Source organism: Propithecus coquereli, unplaced genomic scaffold, assembly GCF_000956105.1.
Source record: "Propithecus coquereli isolate 6110/MARCELLA unplaced genomic scaffold, Pcoq_1.0 Scaffold544, whole genome shotgun sequence".
Lineage (NCBI taxonomy): Eukaryota > Metazoa > Chordata > Mammalia > Primates > Indriidae > Propithecus > Propithecus coquereli.
In genome coordinates, this window is record NW_012151330.1 from 1,083,141 (window position 1) to 1,109,842 (window position 26,702).

At 63.4% G+C, this 26,702-nt stretch overlaps 3 protein-coding genes across 3 annotated transcripts in view; 1 reads left to right on the forward strand and 2 right to left on the reverse strand.

Moving 5' to 3' along the window:
• The window catches only part of PRKCZ (protein kinase C, zeta), a 118,793-nt gene extending 116,250 nt beyond the window's left edge, over positions 1 to 2,543 (forward strand). The window contains exons 17-18 of the mRNA XM_012657518.1: positions 1,843 to 1,958; positions 2,096 to 2,543. Of these exons, the coding sequence (XP_012512972.1) occupies positions 1,843 to 1,958; positions 2,096 to 2,183 (204 nt within the window). The 3' untranslated portion in view covers positions 2,184 to 2,543. The remainder of the gene's footprint in view (positions 1 to 1,842; positions 1,959 to 2,095) is intronic.
• A 1,980-nt stretch (positions 2,544 to 4,523) lies between these two features.
• Positions 4,524 to 10,781, reverse strand: LOC105820938 (chromosome unknown open reading frame, human C1orf86). Its single transcript, XM_012657519.1, has 5 exons — positions 10,720 to 10,781; positions 10,300 to 10,438; positions 9,924 to 10,204; positions 5,837 to 5,905; positions 4,524 to 5,613 (listed from the first exon to the last, which is right to left on the reverse strand). Coding segments are annotated over exons 1-5 (552 nt in total). The 3' UTR covers positions 4,524 to 5,612.
• A 12,019-nt stretch (positions 10,782 to 22,800) lies between these two features.
• LOC105820915 lies at positions 22,801 to 25,751 on the reverse strand. Its single transcript, XM_012657483.1, is given in 6 exon segments — positions 22,801 to 22,876; positions 23,285 to 23,380; positions 23,487 to 23,520; positions 23,523 to 23,604; positions 23,702 to 23,811; positions 25,634 to 25,751. Coding segments are annotated over 6 exon segments (516 nt in total).
• Between the last annotated feature and the right edge of the window lie 951 nt (positions 25,752 to 26,702).

Here is a 26,702-nt window from a genome sequence, read left to right on the forward strand (position 1 = left end):
TTATCAGAAGATACTTCACGCCGAAGGAGAATACAGATGATTGGTGAACGAAGGGAACATCTGTCCCCACAGCCCTGCTGGGGCATGGCCCACCCTCACCCAGCCCCAGCCCCGCCCCTGCCCCCAGGGTGCTCTGGCGCACGCGGGACTCCGCCCCGACTGCCGGCACAGCCCCTTCCCTCCTCTGCGCCTCCCGGGCATCATCTCGGCGACAAATGTGTCCCCTCTGCCTGGAGGCCTGGCTGTGGGACCTGCTGGTTGTGGGGCCCTGAGACGCCATGTCCCCAACCTTTTCCCGGCCTATTTCCTTATTTGGGAAGAATTTGTCCATTTCCGGGACATCCTAACTTCTTCCACCAATGTCATTAGTAGAATTTGTTCTTTTAGAGGTCTTCAAAAAGGTGCAGGGATTTTTTTAAGTATGCCACTCCCACTGTGGCTTTTGTTACGATCAATGTCCGTGACCACTCTGGGCCCCACGATGGAGGGAGGAGGCTGGTGGGCAGAGGCAGATCACGGCCTTGTTCGTGACGTGGCCCTGCTCCCCCGCCAGGCGGGCCGTAGGCTGGTCCAGCATCTCGGACAGGGATGGCCACGCGGTGGGGGGTTTCCGAGCCTGGGCTCTCCCGGCTCCCCCAGAGGGAAGGCGGTGGCCCCTGGGTGACCTGGTGATGTCGCGGGAACTAGGCTGCCCCACCGGCGAGGGCGCCGGCTCCGAGCTTGCGTTTCCTTGCTCCCCGGCCTCACGTGTGGCTGGCGTGGAAGGGAGCTGACCGCACGCGATGTCCTCCTGCCCTCCGGCCTGTCGCGTGCTGGCTCCACGAGGCGGGGCGGAGTCTCCCGCTCACAGACTGGACCCAGTTCTTAGGAAGGAGCCCAGCACGGGGTCGCAGCACACACCTCGGGACGTGCGAGCGAGAGGCAGCAAGAGGAGCGAGTGAGCGGGAGGATGTGTGTCCTCGTCCCTTAGTGCTGCTGGCAGGACGCCTGAGATTGGGCACTTCGTAGGGAGCAGAAGTTTCTTTCTCCTTGCCGTGGGCCGGGAGTCCGAGGTCAAGGTGCCAGCAGAACTGGCGTCTCTGCTCCCAAGGTGGCGCCCTGACCACTGGGCCCGGGGGACGGTGTCCTCACAGGCCAGAGGTGGAGGGGCCCCACTCCCAATGCTGTTGCCCTGGGAGTCGGTTTCCAGCCCATCAGTTTGGGGGGCGCATTCAGACCCGGTCAGCAGACGAGAGGGTACCAGTGGCCGTGTCCCCGAATGTGAGTGGTGGGTGCCACACCTGTGCCAGGCAGCGGCTGTCGGGACCTGAGAAGCCCGTTCCTGCTGCGTCTCCTGCAGAGCAGCATCTAGAGGTTTGGAAAGTCGGTATCTGGTCAGAAACAGGCTGATCACAGCTTGGACGGGAAGCGGGTCCCGACAGGACGGGGTCTCATCCGGCACCAGCGTGGGCAGGGGGTGGTGGCCCAGTCCCAGCGCCTTTTTGATCAGGGACCCGAGATATAAAAAGCCCCCGTTGGGCTGGTTGAGTGGCAGTGGCCACTCCGCGTGCAGACCCTGGATGTCGTGGAGGCTTCCGAGGGGGTGGCTGGGGCTCCCGCCCCTCCCGGATGCGTGTCGGCACAGCCTGCACTTTAGGCATTTTTTAGCTCAAGTGGAATTTTTCTGACTTTGGCCATCTTCTAGATTTTTGTTTTAAGAAAAAGGAACTGGCATTCAAATCCAAGGCAGATTGAAACACTGTTTCTTCCCATTCGTTCTGTGATTTAAGTACGTGCAAAAAACTGAATCTGGTAGAGTTGATGCCCGGCGCTCACCTGGTCCCTCTCGCGTTGTTTTCCAAGCTGGAGAAGAAGCAGGCCCTGCCTCCGTTTCAGCCGCAGATCGCGGACGACTACGGTCTGGACAACTTTGACACGCAGTTCACCAGCGAGCCCGTGCAGCTGACCCCAGACGACGAGTAAGTCCTGCGGCTGGGCAGGTGGCCCGGCCGCTCGTGGCTCTGGTGGGAGGACTCCGTCCTACGCGCAGGCAGCGACGCTCACGGGGGACGCGAACCCCAGGCTGCGCTCTTCCTTCTCCTTGCTTTGCTTACAGGGACGTCATCAAAAGAATCGACCAGTCTGAGTTCGAAGGCTTTGAGTACATCAACCCACTGCTGCTGTCCACCGAGGAGTCCGTGTGAGGCCGCGCGTCCCTGTCGTGGACACACGTGACTGACCCTGTAACTTTACCCTTAACCAAGCATATGCATGCCAGGCTGGGCACAGGCTCCGAGGGCGGCCAGGGAGCGAAGCATCCGGCGGGCACCTCTCGGAGCAGAACAGTCTCTCGCGTCCGGGCCCAGACAGGCCGGCTGAGGGCTGGAGGAATTTGCTTCTTGTGCCTGCGTCGTGGAGGACCCGCGGTGACCCTGTCCGAGGGGGGACTGTCACACACTTTCGAAGGTGCACATTTTCCGCAGAAACAGAACTCGATGCACTGACCTGCTCCGCCAGGAAAGTTAGCGTGTAATGTCCCGAGGAATAAAATGTACCGGTGATGTCGAAGCTTCCCTCTCATGCCTTTTTTCCGTGAGTGGCACCTGCCCAAGTCCCAGACGCAGCCCACGCGTCAGGAGGAGCTGTGTTTTGTGAGCAGAGTGTGGGGTTGGGACGGGAGTATAAGTGCCTACAGGATACACTGCAATGGAGAGTTTTTACAAATTCGGAACATTTTCTAAATCCTGGTAAGTTCCTGCCGTCAGTGTTTGAATATTTTCCTGCCGAGCGTGTGACTCGCGGCTGTAGCTGGAGGGTGCGGGGACACCGTCTCCAGGGGGGCAGTGCTGGTCCCGACCAGCTGGTTGGACTCACGGGGGAAAGTGGATCACGATTCTAAAGCGTTGCTCACCAAAGCACCAGTAGACCAAAAAAAGAGAAAAAGAAAAATTGAAAACTAAATCTGCACAAAATATATTTCTGAAAACACTAAGCAGTGCCTCCATGATGTCTTGTGTTATGTATTAGATTTTTGGAGAGTATTTTTATCAGTAATACAATACTCAGAATTAGGAAATGTAAAAAGATACACGTATGGCGGACCCCAGCCTTAAAGTAGGAAGTAAATCTAGAACCCCACGGACGTGCTGCGTCTCCCTGAGAAAGCACACCTCCCCCTCCGGGATTCGACCCTGGTGCCCTCCTCCCCTTAGGGGGAGGGACAGCTTGACAAAGCTGAACTGAAGGTTTCTGGAAAGAGGTTGATTACTGGGGTTCTTTAAGCCCTTAGCTGTCAGGTGTGGCAGGAGCCCTCTTCTGAGCTCCCCGGGACAGAGGGCCACGCCGCCTCGTGACAGGGCCCCTCCCGCCTCTGCTCCAGGCCTGGTGTGTGCACATGGAAATGCCACGCGACCCCCAGCTGGCTGCAGAGACCTCAAGCTCCCTTGACTGCGGTGTGGGCCGAGTGTCACGTGAGGGCAGCTTCACTGCACGCGGCGGCTGGTGGCGTGGGGGAGGAGGTGATGGCACAAAAATCGAAGCTGCGAGGCCGACGCTGTGGTCCTGCCCCCGCCTCCCGGCACTCGGGTTTCTCAGGTCCCATGCCGCGCCTGGCGCTGAGCAGGACGTGGCAGGTTCACACCCAGGCCCCAAGGTGCTAGGACAAGAACGCCAAGCGCTGGGCGCTCCTCTGACCTCCCCCTCCCGCTGCCCAGGTCCCACCAGGCCGTGCAGGTTTCTGGGCCCCCCCACCCCAGCCTGGACTTCTGGGCGGCGCAGCAGCGCTCACGCACGGAGACGTGTTTCCGCCAGGACACCCACTCCAACCAGCGAGACCTGCTCCAAAGACTGAAGTTCGGAGCCGCAGAGCAGGGCCCCTGAGCCGACTGCCGGGTCTGGCCGGGGTGCCCGGTGTGGGGACGCGCAGGTAGCCAGGCCCTGGTCTGAGGGCTGTGGGGAGCGGAGCTGCTGGGACCCTGCCAAGAAGGCGTCAACAAGCAAACTGCTTTCCACCAGCCCCCTGCGCCCGATGGGTCTGTTCCGGGGCCCTTGACGCGTTACCATGAGACGTTTTCCTTAAATACTGCCGCGTTGCCGACAGCTCGCAGGGCACCAGCCTGGCGGCTCACGCGCAAAATGCGTGGCTGATAACTGTGCCCACCAGAGGGGCGATGTTTATATACAGAGGTTCGTTTCATAAATTAAAGCAGAGGATGGACGCAGTGTGGGCTGAAAGCCAAAACCTCTGACGTTGGCAGACAGCCCTGGCCACGACGTGTCGCGATGGGGCGTGGGAACTCTGGGGACCTAACGATGGTGAAGCGGCGCCCACGGGCGCGGTTTGTACAGTGCGTCAGCGGAGCCCGCCGCCGGCGGCCCTCCCCGTGCACTCCCGCCCCAACGGCCGAGGGCGCTCGTATTCTTGCACATTAAAGACTTCAATGAAAATGCTTACATTGTTGTTATTTTTGTTAAAAGGAGATGTTGCTAAGTAAAGGTTTTTGAAGCCATTTTCTTAAATAGACTTTAATTTGTTTACAGCGGTTTTAGGCTCACGGCAAAATTGGGTGGAAGGTACAGCGCGTTCCCACGTGCCCGAGGGTGTGTCTGTCACAGTGGTGACCCTACACGGACACGTCACGGTCACCGAGACCACGGTTCACACAGGCTTCACCTGGTGACAGGACTGTGGGTTTGGATGCGGATCGACCACCGCGGCCCACCCTGGAGCTTCACTGTCCCCACGCGGCCATCCTCCCACACACGCTGCAGCTGCGGACCTCTGTGCTGTCTCCGCACTTTGCCTTTTCCGGAACGACGCGGAGCTGGAATCGCGCAGCGTGGTCTTCCCAGGCCAGTTGCCTTCGCTGAGCAACGCGCCCGTAGGCTCCTCCTGTCTTCACGGCTGCAGGAAGCCGCATCGGACAGGAGAACAGGGATTTGGGCGTTAACCCTGGGCTCTCACATGGTGCCTGCCTCCCCCGGCTGCTGCCCTGGCAGATGCCCGTGACAGGCACCCAGGGACGGGTGCCGAGCCGGCCCCAAGCCTGGCTCTGCAGGACCCGTGGCGAACAGCCCTGGCGGGAAACCGCCCAAAGACGCGCACTTGCCCGTTCTGCGCCCTACCGCCAGCCTCGCCAGAAGAGGCGCCCACTGCCGGGGCCCCCAGGACGCCCTGTCTGAGGAGAGGCTGCGTCCAAGTCCCGGCCAGTCAGCGCTGAGGTCCCAGAGCCCCAGGAGGCATCTGAGTTAGCTCAGTGCTAACACGCCACCGTGGACAGGGCTCACCTCTCTCGGTTCTGGTGGGGCCACTTCTGGGCCGGGGACGGCGCCTACTTGCGGTATGCTCTGAATGGACAGGGGAGAGAGCCCTCGGACCCCGCCACGAGGTTCCACCCCCGTGACCCGATGTGTCCCAAGGCCCCAACACCATCGCCTTGGGGTGAGGACTTCGGCACTCACACCCAGGGCACAGCGACCGCGTCTTCACCTCCTGCCAAGCACGTGCAGCTGCACGACGGACGAGAGTTCACTTCCGGAAGTGAAGTAAAACAGCGGTGAGACGTGAGCTGCGCACGTCTGTCCTCCCCGTTAGGAAAATGCGCTGCCCAAGCCAGTCTGCCTGTCCGACTGCGTCTGCGGCATGAACGGGTTTCAACTTACTTGCCTGTTGATTTTCTGACCTTACTGGGACAAATCAGCCCTGACACCAGCATCAGAAAAGCAGAGGAAGCCAATGCTGCAGCATCAGCACGAAGAGGCACGGACGACCCGTTCTGATGTGCACGCCCGAGAGCAGGGGCTGCGGGGAGTGAGGCCGGCCCCGTGTCCGGGCGGCTCTGGCAGCCCTGCTGCTCACCACGCCATGTCTTCGGTGCTTTCTGCCAGGCACTGAGCGAGGTGGCTGTCGATGTCCAGCTGGGTCAGCCTGCAGGGAGAGGAGACAGTCGCTTGGCCACCCTGAGGAGTGCCAGCGGCAGGAAGGGCACCTCCAGGCCCCCCACCCCGGGTGCTGCCGCTAGAGAGGAAAAGAGGGAAGGGGCCGGCAGGGGGGCTGCGCCCACTTGAGAGGCTGAGGCCCGGGTGGCAGACCTGGGTGGAAGGTGGTCCTGCAGCTCAGGACCGAGCCCCGCTACGGACTGGGACTCAGCTGACTGAGTGCGAGGCCACTGCCCTGTGATGCCGCACATCGCCCTGCACCTCTCCGGTGGGCATGGCAGTGGCTGGCCAGGCAGGGGCAGCAGGAGGAAACCCACCTGAGACCTGCTGGTTCGCCCCCCGCCTGTCAGGACAGGCACTGCCCAGCCCTGGCCTCCTCCAGCCCTGTCAGCAGCCCAAGGAGAGAAGGTCAGGAATGACCGTCCCCAGGCCAGGGCAAGGCAAGGTGCACTTGAGGCTGGCAGGTGGTCGGCTCCTGGCTGTGACCCCCCAGAGGGTGGCGGAGCCAGGGCACTCGGCGGATGCTGGGACCAGGCCTGGGGCTGTGGGCGACTGCGGCCAAGATGGTGGGCTCAGACCTTGCTGGAGGCCAAATGGTCAGTGCCCCGTCAGAGTGACAGTCCCCTGCACACTGCTGGGTACCCCCCAGCAGCTAGGTCCACCAGGCGGTCGGCAGCAACCTCCCTGCACCCGCCCGCCAGCCTGCCTCTCTCCCTTGGGCTCTGCCCTGCATCCCTGTGGCTCGGGCACCCCACCCGCACGGCCTCGAGCCTTCTCCAGGCCATGGCCAGAGGGTCCCCACCTGCACTGGGGGTGCAGGACTCTGCCCCCGACGCCTGGTGCAGCCCTGCGGCCTTCAGCTGCCCTCTTGGCCTTGGCAGACCCTGCTCAGTGCAGTGTGAAGTCCCCAAGGACCACTCAGCCTGTCTGAGACTTTCAAGCTTCAGTCCATCCTTGGAACCGGCCCCTCCCCCCGCATACTCTCTCCAGGCTGCCAGAAGGTTCTAAGATCTGGACCTAGGTCAACCTGTGCAGGGGCTTCCAGGCAGTGTCCCTCAGTGGGGGGCGCTCTGAGATGCCTCGGGCCTCGATCCACAATAAAAGAGCTTTGTTTCCACCTGACCTGCTTCCTAGCTGGGCTTCTGCCTCCTGGACACATCCAAGCCCCACCATGTGGACAGGCCAGCCCTGTGCAGAACGTGGTGGCTCAGCCCGGGACCCGCCACTGCCTTCTGAGTGCGAACAGGGTCACAGTGTGGCAGCACCCGGCAGTGCGAGGGCCTTGAAGCTGTTAAAATCCCAAGGACCAAGCCAGGGCCTCGCTGAACCAACAGGGACAGAACCAGGTGCTGGTTTTCGGGACCTTCATCGACGGGCCTGTCTTCCTCAACTGCCTGTGTGACTCACAGCCATCAGAAAATGCACGGAATGTGCAAAGACGGTAGCAAATGGACCTTTTTTTTTTTTTTTTGGAGACACAGTCTCACTCTATTGCCCAGGTGAGTGCCATGGCGTCAGCCTAGCTCACAGCAACCTCTAACTCCTGGGCTCAAGCGATCCTCCTGCCTCAGCCTCCCGAGTAGCTGGGACTACAGGCATGCGCCACCATGCCCAGCTAATTTTTCTATTTTTAGTAGAGACGGGTCTTGCTCTTGCTCAGGCTGGTCTCGAACTCCTGAGCTCAAGCGATCCTCCCACCTCGGCCTCCCAGAGTGCTAGGATTACAGGCGTGAGCCACCGCGCCTGGCCTAGCAAGTGGACCTCAAAGGGAAGAAGAACACATGACAAACGCATGGCTTGTCAAATCCAGTATTTAGCTGTCCTGTCACACTTATGAATAAAGTGTCCTCTGGGTGACCTGGGAAACACTGAAGCTTTCCCAGGTGAGGTCGTCCTCCTACACCAAGTCTCCAAGCTCACCCTCTAAAGGGGTCTGGGGTGAGCAGGGTCCCCTGTGAGACAAGACGGCAGTGCTAGGCTGTGTCCAGCTGCCATGCCAGACATCCCACGGCCTCCTTGCCCCGCATCCTAGTCTTGACCAACACCCACGTCTGGGTCCAAGGCACCCTGAGGACATGGGACGAGTCATTTCCCCACCCAGCCACAGCCTCGGGGGTGTGAGTTCCGGCTGAAGTACTGGCTCTCCTTTACAATCAAATGGAAGAATGTGCTAGAAGATTCCAGGCACGCTAAGACCTGGGCCCAGCTTCACTGACACCTACTTTGGAAAAACGGAGGCAGTCTGCCAAGCCTTCACGCAACTGCTTAGAGAGCTCAAAAAGGGAACTTTCTTCTTGAATGTCCCTGTCTTCAGAGTCTTATTTTTAGACTATCTAGAAATGCAAATGACCCAGAGACAAAAGACCCTCCGTGGGAGGAGAGGCCTGGCCTGGCACCCTGACAGCGTCAGGAACCTCGGGGACTTCTGCCAAGAGTGAATTTCTCCCCAGGGCTTCCAGCCATATCTTCTGTCCTGGTGTTTCTTCTGCTGAGTAAGAATCAAGAAGGCTTCACAGGTTTAAAAAACACTCCTTGTGATCAGCAAGTGAGCCAGCATTTGCAGTTTTCAAAGATCACAAAACAAACATCCTGAGGTGTGTGCCTGAGACGCTTCATCTAGAAACATTCTGCAAATTCTCAGGTGCTGCGGCAGGCGCTGGGGCTGCCAGGATGCTCAGGGCACTTTGCCCAGGCCCTGGACGCGGCGCCAAGCCTCCCACCAAGCCCCACTTATGGGGCTGTGGCTTCACCCACATGGGACCCCACCTGGGGACACCCCCACACACACTTCCCTGAGCCGTCCAGGTGTGAATGCAGATGGGCAGGGTGCCCATCCAGGTTACTGAGTTCACCTGCAACACTCAGCCCTTAAGGGCTTGGTCCCCATAAAATGTCACATTTTGGAGGCACCGATTTGACGTTAGTCTGGGGAGCTCATCTCTGGGCAAGCACCATACCATGTAAAGATCTTCCTGTGTGGGTTTTGTGCCGTACATTTTGACAACTGATTTGATCTTTTCGTGCTTTTGTTTTGATTTGTTTTTTGTTATACTCAGCTCTAACCCTGGAATCCACACCCCTTCCCTGGCTGTTTTTGCTCCTGTAAGACAGGGACACAGGGCAGAGCTTAAGCATCCGGTCTTCTGGCCACACGGAATCTGCACCCTACGGCCCATCAGCTCAACCACCTCGTCAAGAACTGCCAAGTTCGCTCGAGCTCTCCTGACCCCAAAACCCTGTCCTCGGCCGCGACTCCCAGTGGAAGCCCACGCGGAAGGGCCACGCCCACAGTGACCAGCTGTCCCAGCAAGGCCCCAGGCCCACATGCTGCCAGTTTGGGTTTAACGTCTCAGCGAAACCAGGTTCTATTCTCCCTTACTTAAAAAATACCTATGAAAAGACGTATTGGATTTTAAAACTGACAAAAAGCATCCCCAGACAAGAAAAACAAAGTCTTCCTTTTAAAACCTATAAACCACCGCCGGAAAGGTATTCGTGTGGCTATTTAAATAGGAAGCTGCAGTGACCCACAGCCTAGCTTGTCCCTAGACACCACCAGCCACCTGGAAGGGCAGGTGGACCGTGGTTAGCGCTCCCTGCCCTCCTGCACTGTCTCGGGCTCTACGCCATCCACAGGGCCCCAGAAGGCGGGGAGTGGGTAGACCCCCAAACCTGTGACAGCCAGCCCCTGCACAAGCGCAGTCACTGTACTAAGCCAACTTTCTATGTGTGAAATGTGATTTTACACATAGAAATGTGCACGCCTGTAATCCTAGAGCGCTTTGGGTGGCCGAGGCAGGAGGATCACTTGAGCCCAGGTGCTGGAGATTGCAGTGAACTATGAGGACACCACTGCACTCTGGCAGGCCACAGAGTAAGACCCTGTCTCAAAAAAAATAAAAGGTAAATAAAACATATAAAAGTCACCCTCTTAGTTTTCCAAACACGGCTGGGGTCACCCGGCACTGGGCGGTGGGGCAGCCGGGGGCAGGAGGGGGCTCACTCACCCAGAGGCGAACTCCTGCTGGCACATCGGGCAGCTCTGCAGGGCCGGTGCCCCCTCCACTGCAGGCTGCTCCTCTGCGCTGGGGGTCCCACAGGGCTCGGGCGCCGGGTGTACTTGGGGGGACCTGGTAGGGGACTCCAGACATCGTCCTGCCCCGCGAAGAGGCCCGTAAAGGCGGCCGGGGCCCCCCGGGGCCGGCGGAAAGGGCGTCCAGGAGAAGGTCTTGGGTCCGACTGTGAAGACCTCGGGGGGCGCCGCGCGCTCCGGGCTGCCCCCGGACTCCTGTCAAACAGGGGGTCGTCGGGCCTTGCCCAGCGGCGCCACGGCCGCCCCCTGGCCGGAGAAACCGCCCCCCCCCGCGAGCGCAGGGGGCGCACCTGGCCGGGGCGGGCAGGCAGCGGCGGCAGCTCGACGTCCAGCGTCAGGTCGGGACTCACCGTGCGCAGCAGCTCGGCCCAGAGCCGCTCGCTCTCGCCGCCGTCCCCCCGGAGAAGCCAGGAGCAGCCGCCCTGGGGCCTGCGGCGGACGGGGTGGAGGCTCAGCGTGGGGCGGGGAGCTCAGGGACACTCTCGGGAGGGGACGGGGCTGGGCCCGGGGCTGAGGGGAGGGGTGACCGGGGGCTCGGCGTGGGGGCCGGGGCGGAGCTCAAGGGGAGAAGCGGGCGCGGCCCGGGAGAGGGCGGGGGGTCCGAGAAGCACGTGGGAGCGAGACTCGGCCTCAGCTCGGCGGGGGGCCCCAGGCCCCACCCTGGCCGCGCCCTGCGCCCCCCCGGGCCGCAACCCCCATCTCGGCCTCACCCGTCTCCAGACGGCGGCCTCCGGCGGCTCAGCCTCAGCCGCGGCTCCCGCGCCGCCGCCATCAGCCCAGGCGCGTCTTCCGGAAGTGGACCCGCGCGGCCAGCCCCGCCCCCAACACAGATCCCGCCCCGCCCGGACGGACCCGCCACGGCCTGGCCAGCCCAGCCCCGCCCCGCCTGGCAAGTCCCGCCCCCTAAGGCAGACCACGCCCCAGACAGGCCCCGCCCTCCAAGACAGACCCCGCCCCGGACGCCCCGCCCACCTCGGGCAGGGAAACTAAATCTTCTCAGCGGTGCTGCCGCAGCCCAAAGTGTCCTGACCCCAGCCTTTGGGGAAACTGAGGCCGGGCTTCCTTCCTCCCGCGCAGTGGGGGCGGGCGGGAGCCACCTCCGGGCAGAGGGGCGCGGGCCCAGAGGTCAAGCTAGAGCGCGGTCCGCCCCTGCCGCCGCGCCTCCCACGACACGAGGGCGCGGTTCCTCAGCCCAGAGAAACACCGCAGCGACCGAGTCCAGGTGGCTCCCGGGGGCCTGGGCCAGAGGCCAGGGCGCGGGGGCAGGTAAGGGCCCCCTGCACCCCGTCCCCTCCCGCTCTCCCACCAGGCGTGCCTCAAGTCTGCCACTTGGTGGCAGCAGATGCCCAGGCACCCTGGCAGCTCCGGGCTGTGCCCAGCACCTGCGCCCAGCCTGCCTCCCCCGCCACGCCGGGCCCTGGGGTGCTCCTGCTCTCCCTGGGACCGGGGTCTGCAGGGGCGGGCGTCAGGGGCCACTGCCAGGCGTCACTCCAGGACTCTGGGAGTCCTTGGCCGTTTCTGCCCCACCCAACCCTGGCAGCTTCCAGGCTGTGCTGGGCACCTCCTGCTGGGCTCCCAGCCCTGGGCCCCTCCTCACCTGCCCCGGGTCATGTGTACGCACCCTCCAGAATGCTAGCCTTGGGGCTGGGCCTGCTCTCAGGTGAGAGAAGCCCATGTGTGGGGGGCTCCTAGGTCCTGTGTCGAACACACTGCAGGTGCCAGCTGACCGGCCCCGGCTGACCCTGGCTTCAGCCTCAGAGCTTTAGGGCCTTTTCTGGAAGTGTCACCAAGCTTCTGCAAGGGGACCTTGGGGACTTCCAGGAGGACTGGTCCCAGCTTTCCAAGGTGGGAGGAAGGCCAGTGACCATGGGAGCATCTGCTCAGCCCTCGGGCCGTGTGGGGCGTCGTACCCATGCCCTCCTCTCCCGTCCTCCCCCTGGCTCCCCCACCCCAGGGTCCATTGGTGGACCCGCCCCCTCCTCCTCTCCTGGTGCCCTTATCTTGCCCTGCTCTGGGTCCCTTGGGCACAGATTGGGGACCTCAGGCCTCTTCCCTGCTCCTGGAGGAAAGACACACAGTGGCCTGCAGGAACCTACGAGGGACACCTGTGTGGGCAGCTGCTGCTCCCGAACAGGGGCCTTCTGGGTGGGAGGACCTGTGCGTCCCATACGGCCTGGGACGCTGCCACAGATGACAGACTGGGGTAACCCCTGCTCTGGGCACATGGCAGGTTCCACTTTTGGGAAGTCCTGCCCTCAATCCCCTCCCACTCGCCTAGGGCCTGCATGGGGACCGGCCACTCTGAGACCCTCTGACAAACCCGCTGGTCCCAGCTGTCTCCAAGCTATGAGCAGGCCGGGGTAGGTGTGGAGGTGGAAGTTTTCAAGTTGAGGTGAGGAAAAGACTGACTTTTTCTGAGCCATCTGCTGTGGTGACAGGGAGTTTAGCTTTATTGGAAAATAATTTCTGGTTGGGACTGACGCTTGCACTGCGGAAACAAGTTTTTTACAAGCCAGAAATCATGTTTACAAAAGAACATGTCAGCCTTTTGGGGAAGGCTCCCCGCGGGTGAAGTGGAAAGTGCTGGGGGGCGGGGGGTCAGAGCCCCGGCCGCACTGGCACACTGGCCGCCCGGGGCCCTTGCGCTCTGTGGCCGCCCCCACCACCCACGCTGCGTTTGTGCGTGACCAGCCAGGATGCCCGAGAGCTGGTCCCAGCACCGAGGTGAGGCCCACTGCCAGCACGTCAGGGGGCCATCCCTCCCCAACCTCCCCCTGCCAAGAAGCAAGTGTCTCAGCGACAGCATCCTCGTGCCCCCCCCACCCCCACCCTGGGGGCAGGGCTGTCTCTGTCCAGTGCTGACCCCCAGGGTCTCAGCGGGAGCTCCCTGCCAGCCTGGATGCCAAGGCAGGGCGGTCAGCCACCGGGCTGGGCAAAACCTGTCGGCCAGACTGGGGCTGTCTGAGCCCCACTGGCTTCCCCACACCATCTTTTGATTTCCTGCGGTTAGTTCTGCCATCACCCCACCCTGCAAAGCCATCAGTCCACCCTGAAACTCCACTTGAGACAGTCACGGACCTGAGGCGGTGGCTGTGACCAGCCCAGAGGGCAGCACAGCCTCCCAACTTCCCAATGAACCTGCAGCGCACGGGCACGCCTGGGCGCATGCTCGCGGCACTTGGCTGCCTCCACCCCGCACCATGTGGCAAACCGGCACGGCCCGCACGCAGGGTGCCCTGGCAGTGCCCGAAAGCCAGTGAGGACGGCCAAGAGGCCTGGGCTGCCTCCGCCGCCAGAGCGGTCTGCTGACGCGGCCGGGCAGAGGACTGTGCTCGGCCACACCTGCCGGCCTGTGGGTGCCAAGCAGGCAAGCCTGCTGGGAGCCAGGCACAGCGGCATTTGCGGGGTGCAGGAGTGCCAGGCAGACAGGCTGTATTGAGTCAGTTGCCTGGGAAACATCGCGGGATCCGGCGGGCAGCGGAGCAGGCATTGGGGCCCACACGCGGGGTGTGGGAGTAGGGGCATGGCATGGTGTTCTCGGGCACCCACAGCCTCCTCGCAACCCCAGATGGAGGGGGCACGGCCAGGACCCCCTCGTGGTCAGCTGGTCAAGGCCAGGGGTGGGGCACAGACTGCAGCCCCCAACCCGGGAGCCTGAGAGCCCAGGGCAGCCAGGGAGGAGTCTGGCCTGGGAGAGACAGCAGCCCCATTTCCAAGTCCCTACCCCAGCCACAGCTGCTCTCTGGGACGGTGTCCCCAATGTGGCCACCCTCTCTCAGTGTCCCCAACTCCCCTTCAAACATTCAGCAAGCCCTGTGGCTCCGGCTCACGCCCCCACGGCCCGTCTCCGTCCCCAGGTCTCCAGCTGGGGCACCGCCCTCAGCAGCCTCTCCCACGTGGCAGGCTCTGGCTGACCCTCAGGCTGGTCCCCTCCCCAGCTGCGCCGGAACTATAGGGCTTAGAAGCTGGCCTGCCTTCTCAGGAGGGTGATCCTGCCTGCTCTGTCCCCCACTGTGTCCCTACAACCTCATAGCGCAGAGGAGCAGAACAGAAGTGGAAACCTCTCAGGGTACCCGCCTTTGGGGAAAATAAGTCAGCTGACACCAAGCTCTGGGAACCTTTGGGTTGAACAGTGTCTCCCCAAAATTCACATCCACCAGGAACCTGTGAAAATTTGGAAATAGTGTGTTTGCCTGCGTAATCGAATTACAGTTGGAGACGTATTGGGTTGGGTTGGCCCTAATTCCAAGATGACTGGTGTCCTTATAAGTAAAGGGGAAGGCTGGATGCAGACGCAGAGGAGACCACGTGACAACAGAGGCAGAGGTTGGAGAGATGAGGCCGCAATCACGGAACACCAGGAGCCACCGCAGCTGGAGAAGGCGGGAAGGACCCTCCCCTGGAAGCTCTGGAGGGAGCGCAGCCCTCAACTCCCGGACTTTGGACTTCCCAGCTGGCAGGACCAGAGAGAATGAATTTCTGTTGTCTTAAGCCATAGTTTGTGGTCCTTAGTTAGTTACGGCAGCCCCAGGAAACCAACACGGCAGGCTCTCCGCCCTTCCAAGCCGGCTCACGCCAAGTTAAGCTGAAACTCTGAGCCGGTTTGGTTGGGGCAGCTGAGCTTCCGGAGCTCGTGGGTCCTGACAGCCCCCCACCAACGCTGAGGAAGCTGATGCCCCCACCAGCCAAACTCTGGCCTCAGAGGGGCCTAGGAGGGGATAACGTCAAATCCTTGCCGGCCAGGAAGACCTCTGCCGGTGGAGAGGGTGGGAGGCTGCCTGTTCCCACGTGGCAGCCCCCTCAGAACTCCCCAGGGGAGATGCGGTTTGTCAGCTCCAGTGGAATCAGCTTTGCCCCCAGTCCGGCACCTCTGTGTGGGAGGTCTGCTGGCTACAGACTGCGGTGATGTCCCGAGACGCCAGCGGGTCCTGCGCCTCCGAGGACCCGACCGGCCGGCAGGGCACAGGTTTCCACAAGGAGCAGAAAGACTGGGCGTGGCTAACGGTGCAGACAGCACGGCCAGCTGCGAGCTTTGGGCTCCGACTGAACCTCATTTTGCTCGACTTTCTGAACGGCCTGCAGAGAGAGACCCTCACACAGCCATGAGTTGGCGCCATCCGAACGCCTCCCTCGCTGCTCCCTCGGGTGGAAGATCAGTCAGCCCAGACCCTGCACACGGCTCCAGGGGGTCAGGGAACTGCGCACAGTGCGTCACCCATCCGGGCTTGAGGGCACATTCCGGAAGGACCGGAGTGCCCTGTGGGCAGGGAAGTGAGAGGGCACTGCCTGGGGGTTGTCTGTCTTTGTCCATCTGGTAGAATTGCTAAATCCCGGAGAAAAAGACCTGGAAGGTATTCGGCCCCATTTTTAAATTCTCTTTCCCACCTGCATGCTCCCTCATGGACTGTTTGGAGAACCAGGCTCAAGGAAGCCCCGTCAGAGCTCAGGGACGCCCTGGCAGACCCCAGCTTGGCAAGAGCCCCTGGACCTGGCCACCTGCCGCTCTGCTCTGAGCCCTCAGCCACCTGTCTCCCCTGGGACCTGAGAAGGAGGTGCCCTCTGTCCCGCCCCCTCTGCATGTGGCACTCTGGACCCCCATCACGAGCCCCAGCTGAGTGTCACCCCCATTTCTGTGTGGGCGGCTTCCCCACTGTGGTGTGAGGGAGGTCTGATGTGGACACCTCCCTCCTCCGTCTGGCTGGCTGGTGAGGACACTGGGCTGGGGGCTCCCCTTCTCCTCGTGCCCTCCCCCACGGCCTGGCAACCTCAGCCCAGGATGCCCAGCTGAACCTCTCAGCAGGCCTCATGCCGCCACCCACCTGCAGCCCCAGGGGCCAAGGAGCAGCCGGATCAGGCCTGGCCCAGGGGTGGGGAACCTGCGGCCTCGGGGCCACACGTGGCCTCCTGGATCCCCTGAGTGCGGCCTCTTGACTGAATCCAAATTTTACAGAACAAATCCTTTCAATACAGGGATTTGCTCTGTGAAGTTTGGATCGGCCGAGGGGCTGCACTTGGGGATCTAGAGGCCACACGTGGCCTTGAGGCCGCAGGTTCCCCACCCCTACAGCAGGTGGGACAGCTGCCCACGGCACCTGGGGCCACTGAGACCAGCCACCATCCCTCTCCTGCCACCTCTTCTTTCAGCACAGGCTTCTCCTTCTCTTGGCCAGACTCTTCTGACATCTCCCCCGAGGCCTGGCGCAGCTGAGCTGGGCCACCTGCGTGGATCACCCTTGCTGCGGCCAGCTCAGTCCAGCATGCTTGATCTCTCAGAGCAGCCTGGCACTGACCTGTCCAGCCCTTTAGGGAGGACAGACAGCTGGGGTCTGAGCAGCCCCTCACCTCCCAGCTCTGGAGCCGGCCGTGCCCCCAGGGCCCTGTCTCGGGCGGAGGTGGGAGCAGTCCCGGGCAATGCAGCCCACACGCACCCGAGCAGGCGGGAGATGCCAGGCTGCAGGCTGGACCTGTCCTCTCTGAACTGCCTCCCAAATGCCCTGTCCCTTGGGCAGCCCTGGAGCCGTGCCTTGGGCCTCACGCCTGTGTGGTCTCCCCGCACGACGCTGCTTCCTTCCAGGGGCCCAGCCTGTGCACCCCACGCCAACCCTGTGATGGAGGTGCTGCTGCCCAGCCCCACTTACAGACAGGCCAACCACGGCCCAGGGCATCGTCCACTTGTCAGAGGCCACGTGACAGGGAGTGGCCAAGCGGGATGTGAACCCTGGCTTTCCCTGCTACTGCCTCCTGGTGGCCTTACTGCCCTGGTGGCACTCGGTGACTCCCCACTGCAGGTCAGCGGTCGGGGAGTGAAGTAAGTACCTGGCTCTCTGAACCCCCCGGGGGTGGCTTCTCCAGCCCGGGAGGCCGCAGGGAAAGGGGCGCCATGCCCACACACCCACCCCTTGTCATCTTCCGCAGACGGCCACCCAAGGCCGATAGCCAGCAACCACAACTGCCAGGGTCCACCAACTCCGCAGCCCGTGAGTGTGGCCAGTGTCCCCCCGGCATCCTCAGGCCTGGGTGCCTGGTGCACTGCTTGTCCTGCCAGCACCGGCAGGCCGTGCCTGGCTCTGGCTGCAGCCTGCGTGCTGAACGGAGTGGCAGCAGCAGGGCTGCCCTCACTCTCCTCACCACCTCCTTGAAGGCTCTGACTCCTGGCACGCGCCCTGGGGTCGGTCAGCAAATAGTAGCTTCTCTTCACACAATGACAGAATCTGTTGGAGAGGGTGAGACAACCAGGAAAAAGCCCGGAGGCAGGGTGGGCAGGGAGCTGGAGATCAGGGCTTCGGCCTGGGCCCCGAGGCCAGGGCCTGAGTGTCCAGGAGCGGCGGGTGCAGGGCAGGATGTCAGCTGGGGTGGGTTCCTCCCAGCTGCCCTCGTCTGGGCCGCCCAGCGCTTCCGGGACCAGCGGGTTGAGGGGCTTGTATGGAACTGGCTCTGACACCCTTCCAGATGGGGTCCACCAGGCCTCAGCCAGCCGTTCCCCACCGTCGCCTGCGCCGCTGCCCTGATTTGCTGGTCAGGTTTCCGGCTGCCCTGACTCACCCTCCCTCTGACCTGCGCTCACACCCCCAGCCTGTGTCTGTCTCCGGACCCTCCTCCGAGGGCCCCCCCCACACCCCTCCTCTCCTGGTCACTCCCCCCACCCCTGCCCCTCCCGGGCACACCCCCCATTCTCTGTCCTGAGAGCCCACGTCCCTGCACAGGGGCCGCCCCCAGGCGCCCTGTCCCTTCCCCCCGTAGCCCAGCAGTCCCTGCGACTGCGGCTGGAATTTCCTCCAGGTCCCACGGGTTCTGCGACTTCCAAGTCGGACGTGCCCGGCAGAGGTGGTTCATATTTGCCGCAGTCGCGTGGAAGGTGGTGGAAGGTGGAAGGTGGAGCGGCGGGAAATCAGTGTCAACTGTCAGGTACTTGCTTTAGCCGCAGCGTGGAATCCGCGCGCTGCCCACACCCGCTCTGCGGCCCGGCGCGCGTTCCATAGCAGAACACGGCTCCCGCGGGCCCGCACAATGCTCAGCACCACGGCCTCGGCTGGGGGCTCCAAGGACGAGCGACTCCTGCCTCCGCCTGGTCGCCGTGTCCTCCCTATGGACACTTTCTGCCGCGTGGTGGCCATGCCATCGAGTCTCTCCTTGACTGTCCCCCAAAATGCCAGCAGGTCGCTGTGAAGGGCAGAAGGAGGCCCCCACCTGCCCCGGCCTCCTGTGCTCACCTGTCCTCACACCTGGGAAACTCTGTCCTGCAGGGGAGAGAGGCCGCAGGCCTGAGTCTCATCCCTTTCCTGCCTGACCTGAGAGCCCAGGCTCAGGGGAGGGGACCCCAGGGTGGACTTGCAGGTGCTCTGCCGGTCACACTCCGGGTGGGAGCAGGTGTCCCTGGACCAGGGTGCTTTCGTCAAATGCGTGTCGTGCGGTGGGGGCCGAGGGCAGAGCCTTTCCTGTCAATTCACTTCCCAGACTCCTCACCTGAGCTGTGGGGAAGGTGAGCAGTGGCTGCTTTTCCCTTGAGAAGCCCTGTGAGGGAGGAAAAGCGGCCATGAGAGTGTCCTGTCCTGGAGCCCCTGTCTCTAGGGGCCGGAATCTGGGGTCCCCCGGAGTCTCCTGCAGCACCGCATGGCTCCAATCAAAGGCACCTCTCGGGGGGATAGCCCTACTCGGCCTGGGCCCTTCGCCAAGCCCACGAAGCTTCGAAGCTTCATTTTTGTGGGGTCGTGAATTGGAAAGCTGTGACAGGAAGCCACCGGTCCCCAGGGCTGGGAAGTTCACAATGCAACAGTTTAACTTTAGTGAAACGACAGTTGCAGAGACAGAGAGCAGAAGTGGGAGTGGGTTCACCCCGAGCATGTTCCACCAAGTGGGTGTGATTCCGTGAGCCTGAGGCTCTGGGAGCCCAGAGTGTCCCCTCCCCCGGCCGAGGACCCCACGCCCCAGCTCCTGGGCCCGGGTCCCACTCAGCTTCCCATAGAGCAGCCCTGCCCTTCCTCGAGGGCAGACAATATGCCCCCCAATCCAGGAGGAAGGTAGACTCTTGTGCCCAAGAGCAAATCAGGAAAACCCACAGGTAAGTGCTGGCGTGCATTAGCATTGTCCTCTGCGAAAGCACACATTCGTCTGGACACTGGGATGCTCTCCATTCCGGCTTGCAGGTGAGTTGGTGAGGGGTGGGCATGACTTTTGCCTGGCCTGATGGATCCGGGGCCACGGGCTCAGGGGCTGCCTGCAGAGCTGTGTCCTAGTGGGGGGACCGGGCAGGCCTCAGGTGGCAGAGGGACCCAGGTGTCTCCATCTCTTGGTCCTTAGAGCGAGGCTCTCTGCCATGATCCTTCGGCCTTCTCAGGTGCGGTCTGGTGGGCACCTGGAGCTGGGAGGGGCCGGAAGATAGTGGAAGCCACTCTCTTTTCTGGGCGGGAAACTGAGCCTGCTGGGTCGGGACAGGGGCTGCTCCCAGGACATCTGGGGAGTCGGGGATGGAGGTGGGAGACAGCGCTCCCGACCCCCACCAGTGTGCTCCCCTCTCTGCGCTCTCAGGGCGCCTGCCCACCTGGCGGTGTGTTGCATGTTTCGGGAATACATGCACCGTGCCTGGCAGGTGCTGGAGATGCCCAATGGGGCGGATGCCGCCCAGGCGTGGCTGTGTTTCCTACAGGGGACAAGGGCACACTGGCCAGAGCACGGCCCAGCCAGGCACATAGCGGTGAACCCTGCAGGAGCCGATGCCCTGGGAGGCCTGTGTTTGGGGAGAGCCCTGTCTGGCCCAGCCCCGCCCTCCCCCACCCGCTGGGCGGGACCTCATCCCTGCTTCAGCCTCCTGGATTTTTCCGGCCTTGGGTTGAGGCCCCAAAGCTGCAGGCAGGGCTGTTTGCTAACACCCGTGTGTGTGTGTGTGTGTGTGTGTGTGTGTGTGTGTGTGTGTGTGTGTGTGTGTTCCCTGCCCAGAGCTGGATTCCAGGACTCGACCCAGGGTTGTGCCTGCAGGGGAAACTGAGGCTTGGGGACTCAGCCCAAGTGTCTGCCAGCCGGCCGATTGGCCTCAGAGCTGCAGCTCCTGGGTGTGGCAGTCGTCTGGCCCTAGGCCCAGGCTTCCTGGGGTCTCAGGCCTGACTGTCCCCTGGCCACCTCCTGGCCTCCTTTCTCCCTCTCAACTTTGCCCTCTCCCCTCCCTCCCTCCCTCCCTCCCTCCCTCTCCTCCTCCCCTCCTGGCAAGCAGACCACAATCCAAACTTGTTGTTAACTTCTCCCCTGCAGTTGTCCGTGAGCCTTTCCAAGTTAAATATTACTCATGGCGACGGAGCCCGCTGGGCAGCGCTGGGCCTGGGGGTGGACCGAGCGCGGAGGGGATGCCAGGCCTGCAGCTGCCCAGGCACCCTGAGCCCATTCTGGGTCCCTCCAATGTCTCTCGAAGCCACGGATATGCCTGTTTACCTAAGGCCCTGCCGCAGCCCGAGTGGGCAGGGCTGTGGGCAGCGGGGCCCTGGGCAGGGTGGGCCGGGCCAGGCGAGGGCCCTCCCCTCCGCCACTCACTCCAGCCCTGTGCCAGGCTGGGGGCGGGACTGGGAACAAAATGTTCAGGAAAATAGCCTCGTCTGTTTCGAATCGATTCCTTTTATCTGGCCCTCAGTTTTCCCAGCAGGGAAGTGGAGGGCTCGGGGCGCTGCTCACTCAGGTCCCTCGGGGGAGCCCCCAGGGCTGGCGGGACGCGGGGCCCGGCCCCACTCACCCCACCCAGTGGCCGCTCCGCCATGGCCATCATCAATGGGCTGTGGCTTTGGGGTCTCCTGGGCTCAGAGCAGTGCCCACCCTCTCGCCACCCCTCACTCCTCTCGCCGGCCCGTCCTCCACCCCTGCGTGGGCTCTGCAGGGACGGAGCACAGCCCGCCCGGGCCTTTGCCCTGGCCGGTCCCTGCCTGCAATGCTCCGCCCTGCTCACGGGGGGGCTTGGCTCAGACGGACCGCAGGGAGACCCCGACTCAGCGCCCACCTGTCTCACCGTGGTCTGTTCCTCCTAAGAGCGTGGGCCCCTGTGCGACACGGAATATTTGGGAACTTTTTCGCGGCCTGCCGTGAGACCGTGAGCTCTTGAGGACAGGAACTCCTTTCCGCTTGGCCCCGACGAGCACGGCGGACAGACCAAGCCCACGCTCACCCACCACCAGCCCTCAGGGCCGCAGCCCCTGGCCTGGGCAGGACGTGTCTGGCCGACCAGAGCTCAGACCTTAGGCCTCCCGCGAAGGCTGCGTCCTGCCTTCCGACCAGACAGCGTGCAGGACGAGGCGCTAAGCCGGATGTGCCATGTCCACCTCCCCCTTCTAGCCACATCCACTTCGGGGAGTAGACCACCTGGCCCGGGCCGACAAGCGCTCCGAGGGCCTCCATCCCGCTGGGCCCTCTCTCCAGGGCTCTCCTCCCAGCCCTTCACACCCGGGACACAGCCTGGGACAGGGGCCTCCTTGGGGCGAGGCTGGCTGGAAAGGCCCCCTGCGGCCCAGCTACTGGCCGTGCTCTCTGCACGCTGTGTGTGTGACGGCGTCTGCGGGTTCTGCCCGCTTCGTGTGCAGACCTGCGAGCGTGCCTGCCGACGTCAGAGGCGAGCTGGGACTTCATACCCGAAATCAAGCAGGAGGGAAGGAATGTGAGCCTCGGAACCACCTTCTTTCAGTACCGTCTCTGGGAGCAGAGATGGCAGCCAACCTGGGGTGCTGGAGGACAGATTATGGCCTTGACTCTTGCCCAGCTCGTGCTAGGGGCTCCACCCCCCATTTCCCCAGCCCTGTGGGCCCCCTCCTCCTTCACCCCACACCCTGCCCTCCTACCTGGCTGCCTGCTTTGGGGTCGAGGCCAGGTGGGGGTGGGGCTGGGGCTGACTTAACCATGGGCCCTGCTTAGGCAACAGAATCCCCCCACCAGGCGAGGTGGCAGGTCTCAGGGAGCCCAGGGACTGGGTGGGGCTCGTTCCTTGGGGCTTCTCTTGGCCACTCAAGGGTGCAGAGCTTTCCCAGCAGTACTTGTGTACCCTAGGAGGCACTGCTAAGACTGCTGGTAATTTCTGAAAACGTCTGAGTCCACAGCAAAATGAGCAGCCAGGGGTGGGGTTCTCTTCCCCAAGGGCGATCCAGGGAGCAGGTGGTCCATCCTCTACCTATCCTGGGCACAGGTGGCCGCCCAGCCCTGGGTGTCCCCATCCTCAGGGCTAAGGGCAGATCTCAGTCTGGCATTGCAGGGACACCTGGGTGAAGTGTGGTCCCAGACAGGCTGGGGTCTACTGCAGGTGTGTGGCATGGGGATGGCAGCCTTCACTCCAGCTGCCTGAGCAAGGCCAAGGTGTGGGGTGGGGCCCTACAGAGATGGCCTTGCCCAGGCTAGGGCCCTGGAGCCATGCAGCCTGGATCAGGCCTGGACCTGGGGCCAAGGCACTCTGACCACCTCCAGAGGGGGCTGGATGCCCTTGGGCACCATAGCCGGCACCTGAGCCCATTCCATAGGCTAACCCTAGCCATACCCAGCCCCAGCTGTGTCCGCAGCCTCCTCGGGCCCCTGCCACAGTCACTGTCCCTCTTGGGAATGAGCTTCTGATGCGAGGGCCGCAGGGAGCTTCCCAGGCCCAGCAGGTTGCTGCCCCATCCTCCCCAGCCACCAGGGCCTGCAGGGCAATCGGCATGGCAGGGACCCCAAGTGGAAGGATGGCTGCTTCTGCTCCAAGGGGCAGAGAGAAGGACCAATGCTGCCCCCAAGGGGCCTGACCCCCAGGAGAGCCAGAGTTAGGAGAGGCCCCACGGTGGCCCCCAGACCTTGGGGTGTCAGCTTGAGGGAGTGCTGGGGTTACAGGAGGGGCCCAGGGAAGTCTCAGCCCCTTGGCCCAGGCGGTCTCCAGGCCTGGGCGGCAGGAAAGGGAGAGGTGACGTCATTGCCGCCTGGAATCTGCTGTTTGGAGGCGTCGCCATGGAGACGGGAAGGCTCAGGGTGGGTAAAAATAGCAAACCCAAGAGGGTGTGAGTTCCAAGAACCCGAGTCTGAAAAGAGAGGAATACATGTTCTTTTGCTCATGGAGGACACAGGGCCCTGGGCTGGGAGTCTGGCGGGAGGGGGCCGCTCAGTGCTGCTGGCTCTCTGCCACCCACACGGTACTCGCGGTTCCGTGGTGTGTCCCTGCCGCCACCGGGAGCTTTGTCTCCATGCAGGGTGTGTCATGGGTGATGGGCTCCCGGCAGGAGGCGTCTGCAAGCACATCCCTTTCCACTAGACGGGGGAGCCTGTGGATGCCCAGCCCAGCTCCGCGGGGACTTTTCCTTCCTTGGAAAGGGGAAGCGTGTGGCCCGGCCTGTGGGGTGCTGGGCTTCCCAGGCCTGTCCAGGCCGGAACTCCGGGCTCCGGTGGCCTCTGGTGGGGCAGGAGGGCACAGAGCCCAAGTTCTTGCCGCTGGGGCCTAGATGCTCTTTTCCTGCCCTGATTTTGGAGCCGGGAAGGGAAGGGCTCACGAGAAAACCTCTCCCCCCGAGCCCTCCCCCTTGGGGTGGTTCCTTGCCCGGATTTTCCTTCCAGGCCAGGAGGTGGCCCGTCCTGCTCCTCCTGGGCTTGGACCAGGCCAGGAGAGGGCTTGGTTCCTAGAAATGCCCAGCACATACTATCTGCGTGTCCCCTCTGCTGCGTCCCCGGGGGGGGGGTCCCCTGTGTCCTCATGGGCCCCCCTCAGTCCTAGACCACAGAGCAGGAGGTCCGGGGGCTCTGGGCTGCTCTCTCCAGATGACCAAGTCCTCAGAGGACCCCTGCAGCTGCAAGGGGCTCCCTGGGCTGGTGCCACCTCCAGGAAACTGCTGTCCCAGCACCGTGGAGGCTCCTCTCTCCCAGGCAGGCACTTCGTAAGCCGGAGGGGGAACCTCTGCTCCAACCAACGTGAAATGTAGTTCTTTTTCTTGCCAAGAGTGCAAGTTCTGGCCGAAACGTCCTCCAGCTCAGGGCCTGAGGACGACCCGGGTGCCCTCAGATGGGCCAGGAGCACGGGGCGGGGGCGGGGTGCCAATCCCGGGCGACTCCAGCCGGGAGGGGGAGGAAAGCCCATCCCAGGTGGGTGATGCCACAGCAGCAGACGCCCTCCTCAGCAGCCTGGGAGCCCCTTCCCCTCTTTGTGCCCGAGGCCTGCTGGGGCTGGGTCTCTGCCCACTGCTCCTTCCTCTGCTGCGGATGCCAGTGTTCTCGGGGCAGCCCTTCCTGCACACAGGGCGGGGGCCCCGGGGTCTCTCACGCCCAGACCTCCCTTGGCTTGCGGTGGAAATGAAGCCCCGCGAAATAGCTCACATGCCTTATGTAACAGTGAGCTCACGCAGAGGCCTGCCAGAAATGACGGCACGGGCGGGCGGGGCCTGCTCGGGAAACCAGTGCCTCAGATTTACGAGGAGCCAGCCGGGCCCTGCCTGGGGGAGAGGGGCCCAGGCGGCGCAGGAGGGGCCGCTGGGCCAGGCAGGGTGCAAGACGCGTGCACAGCCTGGGTCCTCACCGTGGGCACGGCGGGGAGGGGCTGCGGAGGAGCCTGGGAGGCAGCAGGGCTCTGCGTGGACGTGCCGGGGTGCAGGGCACGGCGGGTTGCTCTCCACATATGTGCCTGGGTCCACCCTGCTCCCCAGCCGGCCAGGTGCCGGCAGGACCTGGCGTCAGAGACTCCTCCTAAGTTGCCCAAGCCCCTCTTGGGAGCAGCTCTGGGAGCCTCCGAGGGGTGGGGGGCACAGCGCCCCCTCCATGCAGCACCAACTGCCTTTCTGCCCCACCTGACACGGAGGCTGGCAAGGCCGGATGCTGCCTCTGAGGATGGCTCTGGCTGCCCGGCCTCCCCTTCCTCTCTCCCCTTGCGGGGCTCTGGCCCCACCCCAGCCCCCCCTCCACCTCCACCTCCACCTCCACCTCCACCTCCACCTGGAGCGTGTGCAGCATCCCCCTCTGGTCTGCGGCAGGCCCAGACCCCGGGGCACACGCAAGACTGGCGTGAGAAAAGGCTGCCACCGTCCCTCCCAGGTCCAGAGAGGGGAAGGGGCTGCAGGGAGGCTGTGGGGGCAGTGTCCTCATCCCCATGGGAGCCACCTCTTCAAACACTGTGTGGATGGGCCGCCTGGCCTGTGGACAGCCGTCCCCACCAGCGAGGAAGCCTGGACTGGGCACTTCGGCCATTTGTCTGTGCGTGAAGATCTGATGAGGGTGTGCTCACCGTTCCCGCGGCAGCCAGCCGAGCCCTGGCAGGGAAGGGGCAGCCACAGCGCAGAGTGAAGGGAGCTCCGGGGTCTGGGTCACTGGCCTGCGGGAGGGTGGTCGGGGCTAGGCCTTGGGAGGGCAGCAGCCCCCCCGGGAGGGTGAAACAAGCCAGGTGTCAGGGCTGCCTTGGTGCTGGCGACCCCCCCTGTTGTCACTAGCAGGGTCATGGCCTTGGCCCTGGGAGGCTTAGGGGAGTAGAGCAGCACCCCTGTCTGGGAGGTGCCAAAAGCTTCCCGGGGCCAGGATGGTGCCGTTCTGTCCCCGAGTGTCCCCTGCGCCCACCCAGGATGCTCAGCACTGTGTGCTGGGTGAAAGGACGGCACGATGCCCAGGTCCCCAGGTCCCCGGCTCCCCCTGCACCCCCCAGTGCGTGGCCCCACCCCCATGCTTTACACGTGATCTTTCTGGCCTTGGGGCCCTGGGCCCAGCGAAGTGCTGCAGGCAGGAGCATGAGGCGGCCACCCTGTGACCGGTGTGGCGTGGCTGGAGCCCCAGGCGGCCGTGCCAGCATCGTGCACATTCTGGGGCAGCACAGGATGCTTTGGGGGACAGGGTCCAGTGGGCGGGGATGGGGCCGCAGGGCAGGCTGTCCTCGGCTCAGCACACAGTTCCTCCAGAATGGGCCTTGCCACAGTGTCCCGCCTGCTGTCCACAGGCTGTGGACACATCCCCAGAGCCAGGCCGAGGCATGTGAGGGGTGGCAGCCCCGGGCAGGCTGAGGCCTATGTGCCCCTCCCTCATTCCCGCTCATTCCTCCTGCTACTGCACCCTCGGCCTCTGAGGTCCCCTGTGCCGCTGAGCAGGGGCTGGGCAGTGGTCCCCTGCAGGGGAAGGAATCCCAGAGCCAGCTTTGCCTTCCCAGCCTGGAGCCTGGGGCAGACCCACTGCACCCTGGGTGTGGGCCCAGAGGTGGGGTTGGGCGACCACCTGGCTCCAGGGATGCCCGATGCTCTGCCCAGGCTGTCAGGGGCGGGCAGCTCCTTGTTGGTTGCCCCACCGGACTTCATCCAGCAGCTGAGGCCAGGCCTGCCCATGGTGGGAGTGGACAGGAGGGGGCACAGTGCCCGATGAGGTGGTCAGCCCACCACCCGAGCAGCCCCTGCGGCAGTGTGCTGGCCCACCCTCTGGTCCCCAATGGCCACAAGGGCAGGACTGTCCATAGGCACATCCACAGGCAGGCACTCTGATTAGCGAGTCCGTGTGTCACCTCAGTCGACCCTAAGAGGCAAGTCTTGGCTGTGTGCTGGATGCTGGGCCCCCGGACCTGCGCAGGTCCTGGCTCCAGGACCACCCCAGGGGAGCAGATAACGCCTGAGGCCGCCTGGGACAAGTAGCTGTCTGTGGGCTGTGCAGATGCTCCTTTTGGGGGTACGTTCCTGCCAGAATAGCCCAGAAAGAAACAGGGAAGGTCGACAAAACTGAAAGCAGCTGCTTTGAAAAACTAGAAAACACAGGTCAACAC

What these genes read in the sequence shown, in the direction of transcription:
- LOC105820938 (XM_012657519.1), bottom strand. Translation starts at nt 10,781, where the DNA reads ATGGCGGCGGCGCGGGAGCCGCGGCTGAGGCTGAGCCGCCGGAGGCCG. An exon ending in AGGCCGCCGTCTGGAGACGG is followed by an intron (nt 10,439 to 10,719) that starts GTGAGGCCGAGA and finishes CGTCCGCCGCAG; the next exon opens with GCCCCAGGGCGGCTGCTCCT. An exon ending in TGCCTGCCCGCCCCGGCCAG is followed by an intron (nt 10,205 to 10,299) that starts GTGCGCCCCCTG and finishes CCTGTTTGACAG; the next exon opens with GAGTCCGGGGGCAGCCCGGA.